At 53.2% G+C, this 19861-nt stretch overlaps 1 protein-coding gene across 1 annotated transcript in view; it reads right to left on the reverse strand.

Moving 5' to 3' along the window:
- Nucleotides 1-15753, reverse strand: part of LOC138242622 (C-type mannose receptor 2-like) — a 28984-nt gene extending 13231 nt beyond the window's left edge. Inside the window, exons 1-8 of the mRNA XM_069198165.1 lie at nt 15603-15753; nt 12752-12895; nt 11404-11787; nt 10243-10587; nt 6651-6757; nt 6405-6536; nt 6230-6304; nt 1209-1282 (exon numbers count right to left, since the gene is read on the reverse strand). Of these exons, the coding sequence (XP_069054266.1) occupies nt 1209-1282; nt 6230-6304; nt 6405-6536; nt 6651-6757; nt 10243-10587; nt 11404-11787; nt 12752-12788 (1154 nt within the window). The 5' untranslated portion in view covers nt 12789-12895; nt 15603-15753. The remainder of the gene's footprint in view (nt 1-1208; nt 1283-6229; nt 6305-6404; nt 6537-6650; nt 6758-10242; nt 10588-11403; nt 11788-12751; nt 12896-15602) is intronic.
- Nucleotides 15754-19861: the final 4108 nt, after the last annotated feature.

Here is a 19861-nt window from a genome sequence, read left to right on the forward strand (position 1 = left end):
GTCCTGTCAGGAGCAGTGAGTCCTGTCTCAGGCAGTGGGTCCTGTCAGGAGCAGTGAGTCCTGTCTCAGGCAGCGGGTCCTGTCAGGAGCAGTGAGTCCTGTCTCAGGCAGAGGGTCCTGTCAGGAGCAGTGAGTCCTGTCTCAGGCAGCGAGTCCTGTCAGGAGCAGTGAGTCCTGTCTCAGGCAGCGGGTCCTGTCTCAGGCAGCAGGTCCTGTCAGGAGCAGTGAGTCCTGTCTCAGGCAGTGAGTCCTGTCAGGAGCAGTGAGTCCTGTCTCAGGCAGCAGGTCCTGTCAGGAGCAGTGAGTCCTGTCTCAGGCAGCGGGTCCTGTCAGGAGCAGTGAGTCCTGTCTCAGGCAACGGGTCCTGTCAGGAGCAGTGAGTCCTGTCTCAGGCAGCGGGTCCTGTCTCAGGCAGCAGGTCCTGTCAGGAGCAGTGAGTCCTGTCTCAGGCAGTGAGTCCTGTCAGGAGCAGCGAGTCCTGTCTCAGGCAGCGAGTCCTGTCAGGAACAGTGAGTCCTGTCTCAGGCAGCGGGTCCTGTCAGGTGCAGTGAGTCCTGTCTCAGGCAGCGGGTCCTGTCAGGAGCAGTGAGTCCTGTCTCAGGCAGTGGGTCCTGTCAGGAGCAGCGAGTCCTGTCTCAGGCAGCAAGTCCTGTCAGGAGCAGTGAGTCCTGTCTCAGGCAGTGGGTCCTGTCTCAGGCAGCAGGTCCTGTCAGGAGCATTGAGTCCTGTCAGGAGCAGTGGGTCCTGTCAGGAGCAGTGAGTCCTGTCAGGAGCAGTGAGTCCTGTCTCAGGCAGCAGGTCCTGTCACCCCACCCTGGAGAAGACTCAGCCCCTCTCTCCCTGCCCAGCGCCGAGGGGCTGCAGCAGCCCATCAGAGGGATTAAACACACCGCAGCCCGTTGCCGTGTAACTACTGAGAGGACGGGGAAATCAAAGCAGAGATTTCCTGGCCCCCCACAGCCCTCTGCTGACCTGATCGTCTCCACCCCCGCGGTCACGAGCGAAACCGATCAGTGGACAGTCACAGAATGTGTAATATTTCACCGCCCCTGGATTTTGAACCAGCAGCAGCAACAACGGGGAAGTACAGTGTTTTTGTACTTCCCCGTTTTTGTACTTCAGACTTTCTGCTACCGAAGGGCACTTGCCTATCCGTGGGGGAATTCTCCAACCCCTGAGACCTACAAAAGGGAGAAGAGCAGACTTACCTGCGGAGAGGCGGTGTGTTGCTGTGGACTGCAGTGTGAGTCTGTAGGGTTGGGGGGGCGATGTCATTCTGTACCTGCGAGGGGGGAGGGGGGGGGGCTGCTGGCACAGCCCAGCTGCGATGTCACTTCCTCTTCCTGCACCTCCCTCTCTCTGCCACACTGTATGCAAAACCTGACTCCTTCCTGGAACAAGGGGCCCTTGTGCAGCCTCAGCTCTGCTGCCGTTCTGGGTATTTGCATATACACACACACTCTCACACACTCACACACCCTGGACAGGACACCAGTCCATCACAGGACACCCACACACACTCACACACCCTGGACAGGACAGCAGTCCATCACAGGACACACACACTCACACACCCTGGACAGGACACCAGTCCATCACAGGACACACACACACACACACCCTGGACAGGACACCAGTCCATCACAGGACACACACACACTCTCACACACCCTGGACAGGACACCAGTCCATCACAGGACACACACACATACACTCACACACCCTGGACAGGACACCAGTCCATCACAGGACACACACACACTCACACACCCTGGTCAGGACACCAGTCCATCACAGGACACACACACTCACACACCCTGGACAGGACACACACACACACTCACACACCCTGGACAGGACACCAGTCCATCACAGGACACACACACACACACACCCTGGACAGGACACCAGTCCATCACAGGACACACACACACACTCACACACCCTGGACAGGACACCAGTCCATCACAGGACACACACACACACACCCTGGACAGGACACCAGTCCATCACAGGACACACACACACACTCACACACCCTGGACAGGACACCAGTCCATCACAGGACACACACACACACACCCTGGACAGGACACCAGTCCATCACAGGACACACACACACACACACCCTGGACAGGACACCAGTCCATCACAGGACACACACACACTCACACACCCTGGACAGGACACCAGTCCATCACAGGACACACACACACTCACACACCCTGGACAGGACACCAGACCATCACAGGACACACACACTCACACACCCTGGACAGGACACAAGTCCATCACAGGACACACACACACACACTCACACACCCTGGACAGGACACCAGTCCATCACAGGACACACACTCACACTCACACACCCTGGACAATACACTAGTCCATCACAGGACACACTCACACTCACACACCCTGGACAGGACACCAGTCCATCACAGGACACACACACACACACTCACACACCCTGGACAGGACACCAGTCCATCACAGGACACACACACTCACACACCCTGGACAGGACACCAGTCCATCACAGGACACACACACACACTCACACACCCTGGACAGGACACCAGTCCATCACAGGACACACAAACACTCACTCACACACCCTGGACAGGACACCAGTCCATCACAGGACACACACACACACTCACACACACTGGACAGGACACCAGTCCATCACAGGACACACACACACTCACACACCCTGGACAGGACACAAGTCCATCACAGGACACACACACACACTCACACACCCTGGACAGGACACCAGTCCATCACAGGACACACACACACACTCACACACCCTGGACAGGACACCAGTCCATCACAGGACACACACACACACACTCACACACACCCTGGACAGGACACCAGTCCATCACAGGACACACACACACACACACCCTGGACAGGACACCAGTCCATCACAGGACACACACACTCACACACCCTGGACAGGACACCAGTCCATCACAGGACACACACACACTCACACACACTGGACAGGACACCAGTCCATCACAGGACACACACACACACTCACACACCCTGGACAGGACACCAGTCCATCACAGGACACACACACACACACTCACACACCCTGGACAGGACACCAGTCCATCACATGACACACACACACACACTCACACACCCTGGACAGGACACCAGTCCATCACAGGACACACACACACACACTCACACACACCCTGGACAGGACACCAGTCCATCACAGGACACACACAGTTCTCCCAGAAGCCAGTTAACCCACCAGCCTGTCTCTGGACTGTGGGAGGAAAGCAGAGCAGCTGAACCCACGCAAACACAGGGGGAACGTGCAGACTCCACGCAGACAGCACCCCCGGTGTGCGAGGCATCAAAGCTGACCACCGACACACCATGCCTCACACAATCATAGCGAGGTTCCGTGGTCCAAAATATTTCAAGAGCAATTCAAGAGATCCCAGCTCAACAGGAGCCCCACCCCCCCAAGAAAAAAACAACAGACACGTGATATGATTTATAAAGTTATTGTTTCAATAAACGCACATGAAGAAGCGCAGAACCCCCCCAAAAAATACACAATCCAGTCTCATAAAGAGGGGCGAAGCGGCGGCTCTGTGGCTCAGGATCTGCGCCTGTGACCGGGAGGTTGCCGGTTCGAACCCCGCGGCCGGCAGAGGAATCCTACTCCGTTGGGCCCCTGAGCGAGGCCCTTCACCCCCAACTGCTCCAGGGGTGCTGTACAATGGCAGACCCTGCGCTCTGACCCCCAGCTTCTCTCTCCCTGTCTGTGTCTCCTTGGAGAAAAGCTGGGGTCTGCGAAAAGAAGAATTCCTAATGCAAGAAATTGTATAGGGCTAATAAAGAAACATTATTATTATTATTAAACAGACGTACTGGAAGGCAAACTCAGCACAATAAATACTCAAGACTTGTACACACACACACACATCCCGCAAATTCCAGAGCACCGCGGAAGAGGGTTCCACAGGCTACATGTTCCTCCTCTTCGCCTCTCAGCATCGGGTGAGCTCTGTATGTCACAGGCGAGAGCATCTGACGGCACACACCGCCGCGCGAAACAAGGAGCCAGTGAAAGAGAGTGGTTTCAAGCTGAAAGAAATCCCCAAGGCACGGAGCACACACAACTCACCGCACAGAGATGAGGAGTACTCTCGCTGTGCAAGTGGAGGTGTGTTTGTTGGAAGAGATATACAGTGGTTCAGTGAAGAGATCTGTTTGTTGGTTTTGAATGTTTTCAGGCACGCCTTCCGAGAATCGTCTACGTCTATCGACTCACGCGGGGAGATTCTCACAGGTGTGATACCTGATATTCAAAGTCGGAGCTGCGGGTGAGCACTGGACATCATACACACAGGGCATCAGGTACACTGGGCATCATACACACAGGGCATCAGGTACACTGGACATCATACACATAGGGCATCAAGTACACTGGGCATTAGGTACACTGGACATCAGGTACACTGGGCATCAAACACACTGGGCATCAAACACACTGGGCATCAGGTACACTGGACATCAAACACACTGGGCATCAGGTACACTGGGCATCATACACACAGGGCATCAGGTACACTGGGCATCATACACACTGGGCATCAGGTACACTGGGCATTAGGTACACTGGGCATCAAGTACACTGGACATCAGGTACACTGGGCATCAAACACACTGGGCATCAAACACACTGGGCATCAGGTACACTGGGCATCATACACACTGGGCATCAGGTACACTGGACATCAGGTACACTGGACATCATACACACTGGGCATCAGGTACACTGGGCATCATACACACTGGACATCAGGTATACTGGACACCGCACAAAGCAACTGCCCAGCTAGTCCACCTGATTTCTATTTGTCTTCAATCTCCCAAATATTCTCACTGGAAACTCTGGTAGCAGGATCTTCTGGAGCCACAACTAGTCTGTAGACACAACAAACAGCAGTAGAGTTAGATCCTCAAAATAGACAAAATAGACCACCCATCTGGATACACACAGACACAACCACACACTGACAGAGCTGGACATCACACACACACACTGGACTGACAGAGCTGGACACCACACACACAACCACACACTAGACTGACACAGCTGGACACCACACACACTGGTCCTGTCTCAGGCAGAGGGTCCTGTCAGGAGCAGTGAGTCCTGTCTCAGGCAGAGGGTCCTGTCAGGAGCAGTGAGTCCTGTCTCAGGCAGCAGGTCCTGTCAGGAGCAGTGAGTCCTGTCTCAGGCAGAGAGTCCTGTCAGGAGCAGTGAGTCCTGTCTCAGGCAGAGGGTCCTGTCAGGAGCAGTGAGTCCTGTCTCAGGCAGCGGGTCCTGTCAGGAGCAGTGAGTCCTGTCTCAGGCAGAGGGTCCTGTCAGGAGCAGTGAGTCCTGTCTCAGGCAGAGGGTCCTGTCAGGAGCAGTGAGTCCTATCTCAGGCAGCAGGTCCTGTCAGGAGCAGTGGGCCCTGTCTCAGGCACCGAGTCCTGTCAGGAGCAGTGAGTCCTGTCTCAGGCAGAGGGTCCTGTCAGGAGCAGTGAGTCCTGTCTCAGGCAGCAGGTCCTGTCAGGAGCAGTGGGCCCTGTCTCAGGCAGCGGGTCCTGTCAGGAGCAGTGAGTCCTGTCTCAGGCAGCAGGTCCTGTCTCAGGCAGCAGGTCCTGTCAGGAGCAGTGAGTCCTGTCTCAGGCAGCAGGTCCTGTCAGGAGCAGTGAGTCCTGTCTCAGGCAGCAGGTCCTGTCAGGAGCAGTGAGTCCTATCTCAGGCAGCGGGTCCTGTCAGGAGCAGTGAGTCCTGTCTCAGGCAGTGGGTCCTGTCTCAGGCAGCAGGTGCTGTCAGGAGCAGTGAGTCCTGTCTCAGGCAGCAGGTCCTGTCAGGAGCAGTGAGTCCTGTCTCAGGCAGCGGGTCCTGTCAGGAGCAGTGAGTCCTGTCTCAGGCAGTGGGTCCTGTCTCAGGCAGCAGGTCCTGTCAGGAGCAGTGAGTCCTGTCTCAGGCAGCGGGTCCCGTCTCAGGCAGCGAGTCCTGTCAGGAGCAGTGAGTCCTGTCTCAGGCAGCGGGTCCCGTCTCAGGCAGCGGGTCCCGTCTCAGGCAGCGGGTCCTGTCAGGAGCAGTGAGTCCTGTCTCAGGCAGCGGGTCCTGTCTCAGGCAGCGGGTCTCAGACTCACCTCCTCCCTATTCCGCTGGGCAAAAAACCCGTCCGTCCGGCTGCTCTCTCCAGCGCAGGGTGTGGTTCCCCAGGAGACCCCGCTGGGCCAGCAGGACCTCCATCTGCAGACACAGACGGACTTAGCACTGAGCGCCGGGCTGTGTGCTCACAGCTGTGCTCAGTGACTCAACACTCAGGCCTGCGGCACTGTACGACAGCTCACACGGCGCCAGCGTGCGCCTCAGACACAGCGCTACCAGCCCTGGATTCGAGCAACACGGGTTCGAGCTGTGAAGCATCGTGTCGCAGAGCAGATCTGCTCCGTCTCTCCTGCTGAGCCCCTGATCTGAATCCCTGAGGATCAGGGACAGGAAGGTTCCCTTTATAGCCCACCTGTCGACATCTGGAACAGTCCAGCTCGGGGTCTGAACCCCAGTCACACACCAGACACACTCAGCTCCCGCCTACCTGCTCCAGGAGTCTGTGCCTCGTCTCGGCGTCGTTCCCAATCGGCTCTTCGCTCCCGGCGATCTTCAGCCTCAGGATGGTCCTCTTCCTCGTCCGCGTCTGGGGATCTGGGGAGACAGGCGTCAGTGAGGTCAGGTGAGGTGTGTGATGAAGTCAGGTGAGGTGTGAGAGTGTGTGATGAGGTCAGGTGAGGTGTGTGATGAGGTCAGGTGAGGTGTGTGGGTGTGTGATGAGGTCAGGTGAGGTGTGTGGGTGTGTGATGAGGTCAGGTGAGGTGTGTGATGAGGGCAGGTGAGGTGTGTGGGTGTGTGATGAGGTCAGGTGAGGTGTGTGAGTGTGTGATGAGGTCAGGTGAGGTGTGTGGGTGTGTGATGAGGTCAGGTGAGGTGTGTGATGAGGTCAGGTGAGGTGTGTGATGAGGGCAGGTGAGGTGTGTGGGTGTGTGATGAGGTCAGGTGAGGTGTGTGAGTGTGTGATGAGGTCAGGTGAGGTGTGTGGGTGTGTGATGAGGTCAGGTGAGGTGTGTGGGTGTGATGAGGTCAGGTGAGGTGTGAGAGTGTGTGATGAGGTCAGGTGAGGTGTGTGGGTGTGTGATGAGGTCAGGTGAGGGTTAAGGGTGTGTGATGAGGTCAGGTGAGGAGTGTGAGTGTGTGATGAGGGCAGGTGAGGTGTGTGGGTGTGTGATGAGGTCAGGTGAGGGTTAAGGGTGTGTGATGAGGTCAGGTGAGGAGTGAGAGTGTGTGATGAGGGCAGGTGAGGTGTGTGAGTGTGTGATGAGGTCAGGTGAGGTGTGTGGGTGTGATGAGGTCAGGTGAGGTGTGAGAGTGTGTGATGAGGTCAGGTGAGGTGTGTGGGTGTGTGATGAGGTCAGGTGAGGGTTAAGGGTGTGTGATGAGGTCAGGTGAGGAGTGAGAGTGTGTGATGAGGTCAGGTGAGGTGTGTGGGTGTGTGATGAGGTCAGGTGAGGGTTAAGGGTGTGTGATGAGGTCAGGTGAGGAGTGAGAGTGTGTGATGAGGGCAGGTGAGGAGTGAGAGTGTGTGATGAGGGCAGGTGATCCTCCTGTCTGTAACAGACAAGTCTGTGTGAGACTGTAGTGTACCTGAGCCCTGTGGACACCGTGACACTGCAGCTACAGCTATATAATCTCCAAGTCCTCTCATTGCTGGTGAAGTGATACTCACATGTAACAGCAGGGGGTGACACAGAGGCTGTGGGCGTGTCAGTAGATGGTGTTGTCTCAGGAGTTGTGGGGGTGTCAGTAGATGTTGTCTCAGGAGTTGTGGGGGTGTCAGTAGATGGTGGTGTCTCAGGGGTTGTGAGGGTGTCAGTAGATGGTGTTGTCTCAGGAGTTGTGGGGGTATCAGTAGATGGTGTTGTCTCAGGAGTTGTGGGGGTGTCAATAGATGGTGTTGTCTCAGGGGTTGTGGGGGTGTCAGTAGATGGTGTTGTCTCAGGGGTTGTGGGGGTGTCAGTAGATGTTGTCTCAGGAGTTGTGGGGGTGTCAGTAGATGGTGGTGTCTCAGGGGTTGTGAGGGTGTCAGTAGATGGTGTTGTCTCAGGAGTTGTGGGGGTATCAGTAGATGGTGTTGTCTCAGGAGTTGTGGGGGTGTCAGTAGATGGTGTTGTCTCAGGAGTTGTGGGGGTGTCAGTAGATGGTGTTGTCTCAGGGGTTGTGGGGGTGTCAGTAGATGGTGTTGTCTCAGGGGTTGTGGGGGTGTCAGTAGATGGTGTTGTCTCAGGGGTTGTGGGGGTGTCAGTAGATGGTGGTATCTCAGGAGTTGTGGGGGTGTCAGTAGATGGTGTTGTCTCAGGGGTTGTGGGGGTGTCAGTAGATGGTGTTGTCTCAGGAGTTGTGGGGGTGTCAGTAGATGGTGTTGTCTCAGGGGTTGTGGGGGTGTCAGTAGATGGTGTTGTCTCAGGGGTTGTGGGGGTGTCAGTAGATGGTGTTGTCTCAGGCGTTGTGCGGGTGTCAGTAGATGGTGTTGTCTCAGGCGTTGTGCGGGTGTCAGTAGATGGTGTTGTCTCAGGGGTTGTGTGGGTGTCAGTAGATGTTGTCTCAGGAGTTGTGGGGGTGTCAGTAGATGTTGTCTCAGGGGTTGTGGGGGTGTCAGAAGATGGTGTTGTCTCAGGGGTTGTGGGGGTGTCAGTAGATGGTGTTGTCTCAGGAGTTGTGGGGGTGTCAGTAGATGGTGTTGTCTCAGGGGTTGTGGAGGTGTCAGTAGATGGTGTTGTCTCAGGGGTTGTGGGGGTGTCAGTAGATGGTGTTGTCTCAGGGGTTGTGGGGGTGTCAGTAGATGGTGTTGTCTCAGGGGTTGTGGGGGTGTCAGTAGATGTTGTCTCAGGAGTTGTGGGGGTGTCAGTAGATGTTGTCTCAGGGGTTGTGGGGGTGTCAGTAGATGTTGTCTCAGGAGTTGTGGGGGTGTCAGTAGATGTTGTCTCAGGGGTTGTGGGGGTGTCAGTAGATGGTGTTGTCTCAGGGGTTGTGGGGGTGTCAGTAGATGGTGTTGTCTCAGGGGTTGTGGGGGTGTCAGTAGATGGTGTTGTCTCAGGGGTTGTGGGGGTGTCAGTAGATGGTGTTGTCTCAGGGGTTGTGGGGGTGTCAGTAGATGGTGTTGTCTCAGGAGTTGTGGGGGTGTCAGTAGATGGTGTTGTCTCAGGGGTTGTGGGGGTGTCAGTAGATGGTGTTGTCTCAGGGGTTGTGGGGGTGTCAGTAGATGTTGTCTCAGGGGTTGTGGGGGTGTCAGTAGATGGTGTTGGCTCAGGGGTTGTGGGGGTGTCAGTAGATGGTGTTGGCTCAGGGGTTGTGGGGGTGTCAGTAGATGGTGTTGTCTCAGGGGTTGTGGGGGTGTCAGTAGATGGTGTTGTCTCAGGGGTTGTGGGGGTGTCAGTAGATGTTGTCTCAGGGGTTGTGGGGGTGTCAGTAGATGGTGTTGGCTCAGGGGTTGTGGGGGTGTCAGTAGATGGTGTTGGCTCAGGGGTTGTGGGGGTGTCAGTAGATGGTGTTGTCTCAGGGGTTGTGGGGGTGTCAGTAGATGGTGTTGTCTCAGGGGTTGTGGGGGTGTCAGTAGATGGTGTCTCAGGGGTTGTGGGGGTGTCAGTAGATGGTGTCTCAGGGGTTGTGGGGGTGTCAGTAGATGGTGTTGTCTCAGGGGTTGTGGGGGTGTCAGTAGATGGTGTTGTCTCAGGGGTTGTGGGGGTGTCAGTAGATGGTGTCTCAGTATTGTAGTTCCCTGTAAGAAGAAACGGTGAGAAAACTCATAATTTTCGTAGTAGATTCAGTCTTTGGGATTCATTCTAATTTACTTAACTGTGATGAGGTCAGGTGAGGTGTGTGGGTGTGTGATGAGGTCATGTGAGGTGTGTGGGTGTGTGATGAGGTCAGGTGAGGTGTGTGGGTGAGTGATGAGGGCAGGTGAGGTGTGTGGGTGTGTGATGAGGTCAGGTGAGGTGTGTGAGTGTGTGATGAGATCAGGTGAGGTGTGTGATGAGGTCAGGTGAGGTGTGTGATGAGATCAGATGAGGTGTGGACAGGTGAGGGGCAGTGTGGTGGGTTCAGGTGAATCTCTCCCTGGGGAGGTCAGGGTATCTCACCATTATAGCAGATGAAGGGATATGCGTCGTTACAAGAAGCATCGTTCCAACCTCCTCTTTTAGTATATAAGAACAGAGATCCACACTTCTCAATGCCACCACTGTCAGGCTGTTCTATACTCCAGTTGCGGAATGCGGAATTCCTCTGGTCCGACCACCTCCAGGCGTCCCTGAACAGACCGATCCACACGGACTCGTTCTTCATCACCTTCCTGACCTCCTCATTTTCACTCCTGCTCCTCACACTGACCAGGTCTGTGTGATTCACTCTGCAGTACCTCTGGGCTGCTCTCCAGTCTAGTTTGTCCTCAACCAGGACGTATCTCTGTGTGGGACCACCGCTCTCTGTAAGAACACACAGTGAGGCTGTTACTGACAGCGCTGGGACCAGCAGAGCCTGGCTCTCCTCCTGTACCCCTCTGTGAACAGATCTGTCCTCACAAACCCCACGCACAGACAGAGGAGCTGAGGACACGGGAGCTGAAGGGACAGAGCCCAACAGTTCAACAGTCATCATATTGTATGTAAGATAATGAGTGTCATTTTTCTGAGATCGCTATGATATCATCTTCTAAAAATGATGTATAAACAGCACAAAGTGAGGTTGAGTTTTTATCATCACTGATCTGATGCCCCCCTCCTGTGCGCTGCAGTGCTCACACAGGTGTGTCTGTGAAATCGGTCTTTAACCTGCTGTAGGGAAAGGCAGCCTTGCTAAACGAAAGGCTCACCTGCAGCGCCTGACAGAGAAACCTGCCCTGATGGCACGACTCCTCAGCGCTGCACAGATCTCAAGATACCAGCAAGACACACAGCCCTGAGCAGACACTGGGCACCACTGGGGCCCACTGTCGATTACAGTGAGACGAGAGTGATGTCAGGGGCCCGCGAAGGGGTTCTGAGAGGTGCAGGCTTTTATTTCTTATTCTCAGAGCTTCCCAGTCACCTACTTGGTATTTAGAAAACCCCATGAACAACTTCCCTGTTGCTCTCTGTGTATCTGTAAATCATCATGAAAATTATGCCTTATCTGTTTGTAGCAAACACTTAAAGTTAAGAAAAACAGATGAACAGATTTGCACACACCCGTTTTGCATGCATAGTTTTGATGTACAATATATTACTTGATATGTATTTTTATCAATACAATATATGTAGTACCGTTGTAACAGATGAAGGGCTTCTTTTCAGTCCAGTTGCTAGCTTCCCACTGTCCATCACTGTTCATTTCTGTACTGTTGCATGCAGTTGTTGGATCTGGGGAACCAGAGCTCCAGTTGCGGTATTCAGCCTCTCCATGCTTGTAGAAGCCCCACTTCGACAGGGACCAGTGCCACTGCTCTGGGTCTACTTTATACAGCCCGATCCAGGCCTGATCAACAGAGATGTCTGTTTCGCTGAGGAGTCTCCTCAGCTCTTCTGCATCGTCGAAGGTGGCCAGGTCAGTGTGTTTCTCCCTGCAGTAGCGCTGTGCTGAGGTCCAGTTCAGTGGTGAGCTGACAAAGTGATACTGACGCCTCTGACACTGAGAGAGGGAGCAGAGCCCTGGAGACACACAGAGACTGTCAGACAGAGCTCTGGAGACACACAGAGACTGTCAGACAGAGCCCTGGAGACACACAGGACACACAGAGACTGTCAGACAGAGCCCTGGAGACACACAGGACACACAGAGACTGTCAGACAGAGCCCTGGAGACACACAGAGACTGTCAGACAGAGCCCTGGAGACACACAGAGACTGTCAGACAGAGCCCTGGGGACACACAGAGACTGTCAGACAGAGCCCTGGAGACACACAGAGACTGTCAGACAGAGCTCTGGAGACACACAGAGACTGTCAGACAGAGCCCTGGGGACACACAGAGACTGTCAGACAGAGCCCTGGAGACACACAGAGACTGTCAGACAGAGCCCTGGAGACACACAGGACACACAGAGACTGTCAGACAGAGCCCTGGAGACACACAGAGACTGTCAGACAGAGCCCTGGGGACACACAGAGGCTGTCAGACAGAGCCCTGGAGACACACAAAGACTGTGAGACAGAGCCCTGGAGACACACAGAGACTGTGAGACAGAGCCCTGGAGACACACAGAGACTGTCAGACAGAGCCCTGGAGACACACAGAGACTGTCAGACAGAGCCCTGGAGACACACAGAGACTGTCAGACAGAGCTCTGGAGACACACAGGACACACAGAGACTGTCAGACAGAGCCCTGGAGACACACAGAGACTGTGAGACAGAGCCCTGGAGACACACAGGACACAAAGACTGTCAGACAGAGCCCTGGAGACACAGAGACTGTCAGACAGAGCTCTGGAGACACACAGGACACACAGAGACTGTCAGACAGAGCTCTGGAGACACACAGAACACACAGAGAATGTCAGACAGAGCCCACATTTGATGCTGCTGCTCTCTGTCTCCTCTGTACAGTCTGGCCAGGCCTGGAGAACTACTGTCTGCATCTGAGGACACATTCAGTCACATGAGAAATACTGACCTGAAAGAAGCAGGGTGAGAATCACCCTCCCCTCCATGGCTGTGTGAGAGCAGGCACAGGTGAGAGCAGGCACAGGTGAGGTCAGGCACAGGTGAGGTCAGGCACAGGTGAGCTGGTGTAGGTGAGGTCTGGCACAGGTGAGATCTGGTGTAGGTGAGAGCAGACACAGGTGAGGTCAGACACAGGTGAGGTCAGGCAGAGGTGAGAGCAGACGCAGGTGAGGTCTGGTGTAGGTGAGAGCAGAGGGTCAGAACTCCAGTTCAGGATCAGCCCTGTGAGATGGGATCACTTTTACTGCTTGAATTGTAGCGGCTAACAGTGTAGAACAGAGATCCCCAACCCTGGTCCTGCTGTGTCTACAGGTGCTCAGTGATGATGGGCTCCTGATGACCTTAATCGGCTCACACACTGACCCCTCCAGGACCAGGACTGGACAGCCTGGAGACTCTGCAGACACACACACTGACCCCTCCAGGACCAGGACTGGACAGCCCTGCTTTAAAGACCCCTGGAGACTCTGCAGACACACACACACTGACCCCTCCAGGACCAGGACTGGACAGCCCTGCTTTAAAGACCCCTGGAGACTCTGCAGACACACACACACACACACTGACCCCTCCAGGACCAGGATTGGACAGCCCTGCTTTAAAGACCCCTGGAGACTCTGCAGACACACACACACTGACCCCTCCAGGACCAAAATTGGACAGCCCAGCTTTAAAGACCCCTGGAGACTCTGCAGACACACACACACTGACCCCTCCAGGACCAGGACTGGACAGCCCTGCTTTAAAGAACCCTGGAGACTCTGCAGACACACACACACACTGACCCCTCCAGGACCACGACTGGACAGCCCTGCTTTAAAGACCCCTGGAGACTCTGTAGACACACACACACTGACCCCTCCAGGACCAGGACTGGACAGCCCTGCTTTAAAGACCCCTGGAGACTCTGCAGACACACACACTGACCCCTCCAGGACCAGGACTGGACAGCCCTGCTTTAAAGACCCCTGGAGACTCTGCAGACACACACACACTGACCCCTCCAGGACCACGACTGGACAGCCCTGCTTTAAAGACCCCTGGAGACTCTGCAGACACACACACACTGACCCCTCCAGGACCAGGAGTGGACAGCCCTGCTTTAAAGACCCCTGGAGACTCTGCAGACACACACACACACTGACCCCTCCAGGATCAGGAGTGGACAGCCCTGCTTTAAAGACCCCTGGAGACTCTGCAGACACACACACACACTGACCCCTCCAGGACCACGACTGGACAGCCCTGCTTTAAAGACCCCTGGAGACTCTGCAGACACACACACACTGACCCCTCCAGGACCAGGAGTGGACAGCCCTGCTTTGAAGACCCCTGGAGACTCTGCAGACACACACACACACTGACCCCTCCAGGACCAGGACTGGACAGCCCTGCTTTAAAGACCCCTGGAGACTCTGTAGACACACACACACTGACCCCTCCAGGACCAGGACTGGACAGCCCTGCTTTAAAGACCCCTGGAGACTCTGCAGACACACACACACTGACCCCTCCAGGACCAGGACTGGACAGCCCTGCTTTGAAGACCCCTGGAGACTCTGCAGACACACACACACTGACCCCTCCAGGACCAGGAGTGGACAGCCCTGCTTTAAAGACCCCTGGAGACTCTGCAGACACACACACACACTGACCCCTCCAGGACCACGACTGGACAGCCCTGCTTTAAAGACCCCTGGAGACTCTGCAGACACACACACACACTGACCCCTCCAGGACCAGGAGTGGACAGCCCTGCTTTGAAGACCCCTGGAGACTCTGCAGACACACACACACTGACCCCTCCAGGACCAGGACTGGACAGCCCTGCTTTAAAGACCCCTGGAGACTCTGCAGACACACACACACTGACCCCTCCAGGACCAGGACTGGACACCCTGCTTTAAAGACCCCTGGAGACTCTGCAGACACACACACACACTGACCCCTCCAGGACCAGGAGTGGACAGCCCTGCTTTGAAGACCCCTGGAGACTCTGCAGACACACACACACTGACCCCTCCAGGACCAGGACTGGACAGCCCTGCTTTAAAGACCCCTGGAGACTCTGCAGACACACACACACTGACCCCTCCAGGACCAGGACTGGACAGCCCTGCTGTAAAGACCCTTGGAGAATCAAACAATAAAATACTGTAAAAACACAGTGTTTCATGTTTGAATATGAGGAAGTGAAGGTTGGAATTTGACTACAATACTAAGAAGGAAATACAAAAATAAAACAATTGTGGAATATGCAAATTGTCATCTATCTGTTCTTTTGAAATATTCTTTTATTAAAATATATATATATATATTTTCTTTTTAACAGATTGCTTTCAGCTCTGACAAGGTAAAATAGCATCTGCACTCATGCCTAGGCATTTGAGAACTGCCCTCGTTAAAATACCTCTGGTGAAGTCTACAGCAGAGGTTGTCCATAAAATGGAGGATTTTGGCTGTTGTGTTCAGTAGCCAACTGATCCAGAGATCAGCAGCTTGTTCCCCACCCCCGCCCCCCTCTGTGTACAGAAGAGCCTCCTGTCCTGACATGAAATTCACAACTGACATGACAACAGAAACACTCACAGTGGCAATAACAACAACAAAAACAACTATAATAATAGAGTAGTTACCTGTGAGGCAGCAGGAGGAAAAGGCCCTTTTCCCTTTGTCTCTGTGGTACTAATGACATAATACTAATGACAATGATGATGATGATGTACCCCTGTCTCTCTGGTGCAGTGGGACTGCAGTATTTTCCAACCACAACGATACTAATAATAGAGCAGCTACTGTACCTGTGAGCTCCTGCTGGAGTTCCCCTCTGTCTCTGCGGGACAGTGGGACAGCACAGTTTCTCCCACTTCGACGATTAGGGTAGTAAAAACAACAATACTAATAATGCCCGACGACGATGATGATGGACCTTTGTCTCTCCGGTGCGGTATTATCCAACAGCAACAAAGAACAACAACAACACAATGGGGCTTCTATCCGGAGCCTGAGCCCTCATTTCCCTACCGGCCGAGCTCTGCCGATGCCCTGCCCCGCGGCGCCCTGCTCCTCTCGCTTCCCGCTGGGGGCGGGGCGCGGCGGGTCTCACTCTGCTGTCTGCGTGGAGTCTGCACGTTCGCGTGAGGTGTCCTCCCGTGGTCTGAACACTAAACATCAGTGGTGGTGTAGGGGTTGTGGTGGAGGGGAGTCCCCATTACCTGCACAGTGCTTTGAGTGGAGTGTCCAGAAAGGCGCTATATAAGCTGCTGTATTATAGCCCCCTGGAGACTCTGCAGACACACACACACTGACCCCTCCAGGACCAGGACTGGACAGCCCTGCTTTAAAGACCCCTGGAGACTCTGCAGACACACACACTGACCCCTCCAGGACCAGGACTGGACAGCCCTGCTTTAAAGACCCCTGGAGACTCTGCAGACACACACACTGACCCCTCCAGGACCAGGACTGGACAGCCCTGCTTTAAAGATCCCTGGAGACTCTGCAGACACACACACACACTGACCCCTCCAGGACCAGGACTGGACAGACCTGCTTTAAAGACCCCTGGAGACTCTGCAGACACACACACACTGACCCCTCCAGGACCAGGACTGGACAGCCCTGCTGTAAAGACCCTTGGAGAATCAAACAATAAAATACTGTAAAAACACAGTGTTTCATGTTTGAATATGAGGAAGTGAAGGTTGGAATTTGACTACAATACTAAGAAGGAAATACAAAAATAAAACAATTGTGGAATATGCAAATTGTCATCTATCTGTTCTTTTGAAATATTCTTTTATTAATATATATATATATTTTCTTTTTAACAGATTGCTTTCAGCTCTGACAAGGTAAAATAGCATCTGCACTCATGCCCAGGCATTTGAGAACTGCCCTCGTTAAAATACCTCTGGTGAAGTCTACGGCAGAGGTTGTCCATAAAATGGAGGATTTTGGCTGTGGTGTTCAGTAGCCAACTGATCCAGAGATCAGCAGCTTGTTCCCCACCCCCACCCCCCAATGTGTACAGAAGAGCCCCCTGTCCTGACTGGAGGAGCTCACCCAGCTGTGTCTGGAGTGAAGCCGGGGTATCGGCTTCAACCACAGGGCTGGGCGGCTTGTTCCCCACCCCCACCCCCCTCTGTGTACAGCAGAGCCCCCTGTCCTGACTGGAGGAGCTCACCCAGCTGTGTCTGGAGTGAAGCCGGGGTATCGGCTTCAACCACAGGGCTGGGCGGCTTGTTCCCCACCCCCACCCCCCTCTGTGTACAGAAGAGCCCCCTGTCCTGACTGGAGGAGCTCACCCAGCTGTGTCTGGAGAGAAGCCCCAGGGTATCGGCTTCAACCACAGAGCTGGGCGGCTTGTTCCCCACCCCCACCCCCCTCTGTGTACAGAAGAGCCCCCTGTCCTGACTGGAGGAGCTCACCCAGCTGTGTCTGGAGAGGAGCCAGGGTATCGGCTTCAACCACAGGGCTGGGCAGCTTGTTCCCCACCCCCGCCCCTCTCTGTGTACAGAAGAGCCTCCTGTCCTGACATGAAATTCACAACTGACATGACAACAGAAACACTCACAGTGGCAATAACAACAACAAAAACAACTATAATAATAGAGTAGTTACCTGTGAGGCAGCAGGAGGAAAAGGCCCTTTTCCCTTTGTCTCTGTGGTACTAATGACATAATACTAATGACAATGATGATGATGATGTACCCCTGTCTCTCTGGTGCAATGGGACTCTGCAGTATTTTCCAACCACAACGATACTAATAACAGAGCAGCTACTGTACCTGTGAGCTCCTGCTGGAGTTCCCCTCTGTCTCTGCGGGACAGTGGGACAGCACAGTTTCTCCCACTTCGACGACAAGGGTAGTAAAAACAACAATACTAATAATGCCCGACGACGATGATGATGGACCTTTGTCTCTCCGGTGCGGTATTATCCAACAGCAACAAAGAACAACAACAACACAATGGGGCTTCTATCCGGAGCCTGAGCCCTCATTTCCCTAATGGCCGAGCTCTGCCGATGCCCTGCCCTACCCCGCGGCGCCCTGTTCCTCTAGCTTACCGCTGGGGGCGGGGCGCGGCGGCTCTCACTCTGCTGTCTGCGTGGAGTCTGCACGTTCGCGTGAGGTGTCTTCCCATGGTCTGAACACTAAACATTGGTGGTGGTGTAGGGGAGTCCCCATTACCTGCACAGTGCTTTGAGTGGAGTGTCCAGAAAGGCGCTATATAAGTGTAAGCAATTATTATTATTATTATTATTATTATTATTATTAAACCGATTTTGCGCCTGCCGTACAAAGACAGGAATCAGGGGGCTGGGAGCTGCCGTCTGGTACGTGTAACTGTCCGTGTCAGCTGCCTGTGTTCCTCTGAGACGCGTTTGAATAAGGCCACTATTTTATTATTCTCGGAGAGAGACGGACCAGCCTCCGCTCCGCCATTTTGGAACCGCGCGATTCGCGGAGGGCGGGGCGGGGCGGGGCGGGGAGGCGGAAGTTCGTCACCGAGCAGCTGAGCGCGAAAAAACCGTCGTCGGGATGCCGGACCGGATGTGCGCTCGACGCCGCTTCGTGTCCAAACCGGGAGGGATCGGGAGCGGCGACGCCATCTTTGTCCTTCGACGTTACCCGCTCTGGTCAGTCCGTACGCGACAAAGGGGCTTTTCTCGAACAGACATTTTGTTCCGAATTCGCCGTCCCGGGTGTTCAGGGGAGTTGTTTATGCCTTTAAACCGTTAGTTACGAAGGTTTGTTTCTTTCTTGAGTAACCGTTGTTATTTTATTTAATGTGCTTATAACGCAGACGGTATTGATTCAAAATAGTAATATAAGTAGAATTATGAGGTGCTCACAGTCATGTTTAGTCACTAAACCCGTCAGTGTTTTTTCCTGAATAATTGCTTCTTTTTTTTAATTCACCGTGCTGGATATTCATTAGGCTCGTCAGTCACTGTGTCCGTGGTGTCTGGTCACTAAAAAAGTATATATTTTTCCCCCCAAATAATTATTGTCTTGGATATTTTCTCTGCTGGGTTTTGCTTTAATTGCTGTTTTTTACATTAGTCGGTGTATGTTTGTCTTGAATATTCACAGTAAGGGTTAATTACTAGAGCAGCCTTTCTCTGGGGAGGTGAGTCTGCAGTAACTAGTGTCCTTGCTTTTTTAATTATTTTATTGAATATTCACTGTCCACGTCTGTGTCCTGAGGAATTTCTGTATGAATATCCTCCTTATGAGATATTCTCTGGAAAGATAAGTCACTACAGTAGTTATTTTATGGAATATGCACCATACTGGGTGTTGTAATGGGTAACACTGCCACAGTCCAGTCTACTTTCTGATTCATTATTATACTGGATATTTACTGTTTTCTTGTTCACGCCAAACCCAGGTTTTTCCCAAATAACACCTGATTAAACCAGTCAGTGTCTTTTACTGAATTATTACTGAACTGGATATTCACTTCAGTTGTTCAAAACTACATCTGTCAGTCTCTTAACTGGATATACACTGTAAGGAATAATCACTATTGGAGATTCACAGTAACATTTAGGCACTAAACCAGCCAGTGTCTGTACTGCATTATTACTGAACTGGATACCCGTTGTGCTGGATATTTGCTACAGTTGTTCTTTGCTAAAGTTGTGAATCTCTGTACAGGATGTACACTGTCATTGTTCTTCAGTGAACTTGTGAATCTCTGTCCTGGCTGTTGGCTGTAATGAATAATGACTATATTGGACATTCACAGTATAACACCTAGTCACTAAACCAGTCAGTGTCGTTTACTGAATAATTACAGAATTGGATATTCACTACAGTTGTTTGTCACCAAACCTGTAATGAATAATCACTATTGGAGATTCACAGTAACATTTAGTCACTAAACCAGCCAGTTTTTTCTACTGAATAATTACAGAATTGGATATTCGTTGTGTTGCACGTTCACTTCGCTTGTTCTTCGCTGAACTTGTGAATTTCTGTACTGCTTCTACACTGTAGTTGTTGGTCACTAAAAAAGTGTTTTTTTCCCCGAATAGCTATTGTATTGG

This window comes from Lepisosteus oculatus, chromosome 14, assembly GCF_040954835.1.
Source record: "Lepisosteus oculatus isolate fLepOcu1 chromosome 14, fLepOcu1.hap2, whole genome shotgun sequence".
Lineage (NCBI taxonomy): Eukaryota > Metazoa > Chordata > Actinopteri > Semionotiformes > Lepisosteidae > Lepisosteus > Lepisosteus oculatus.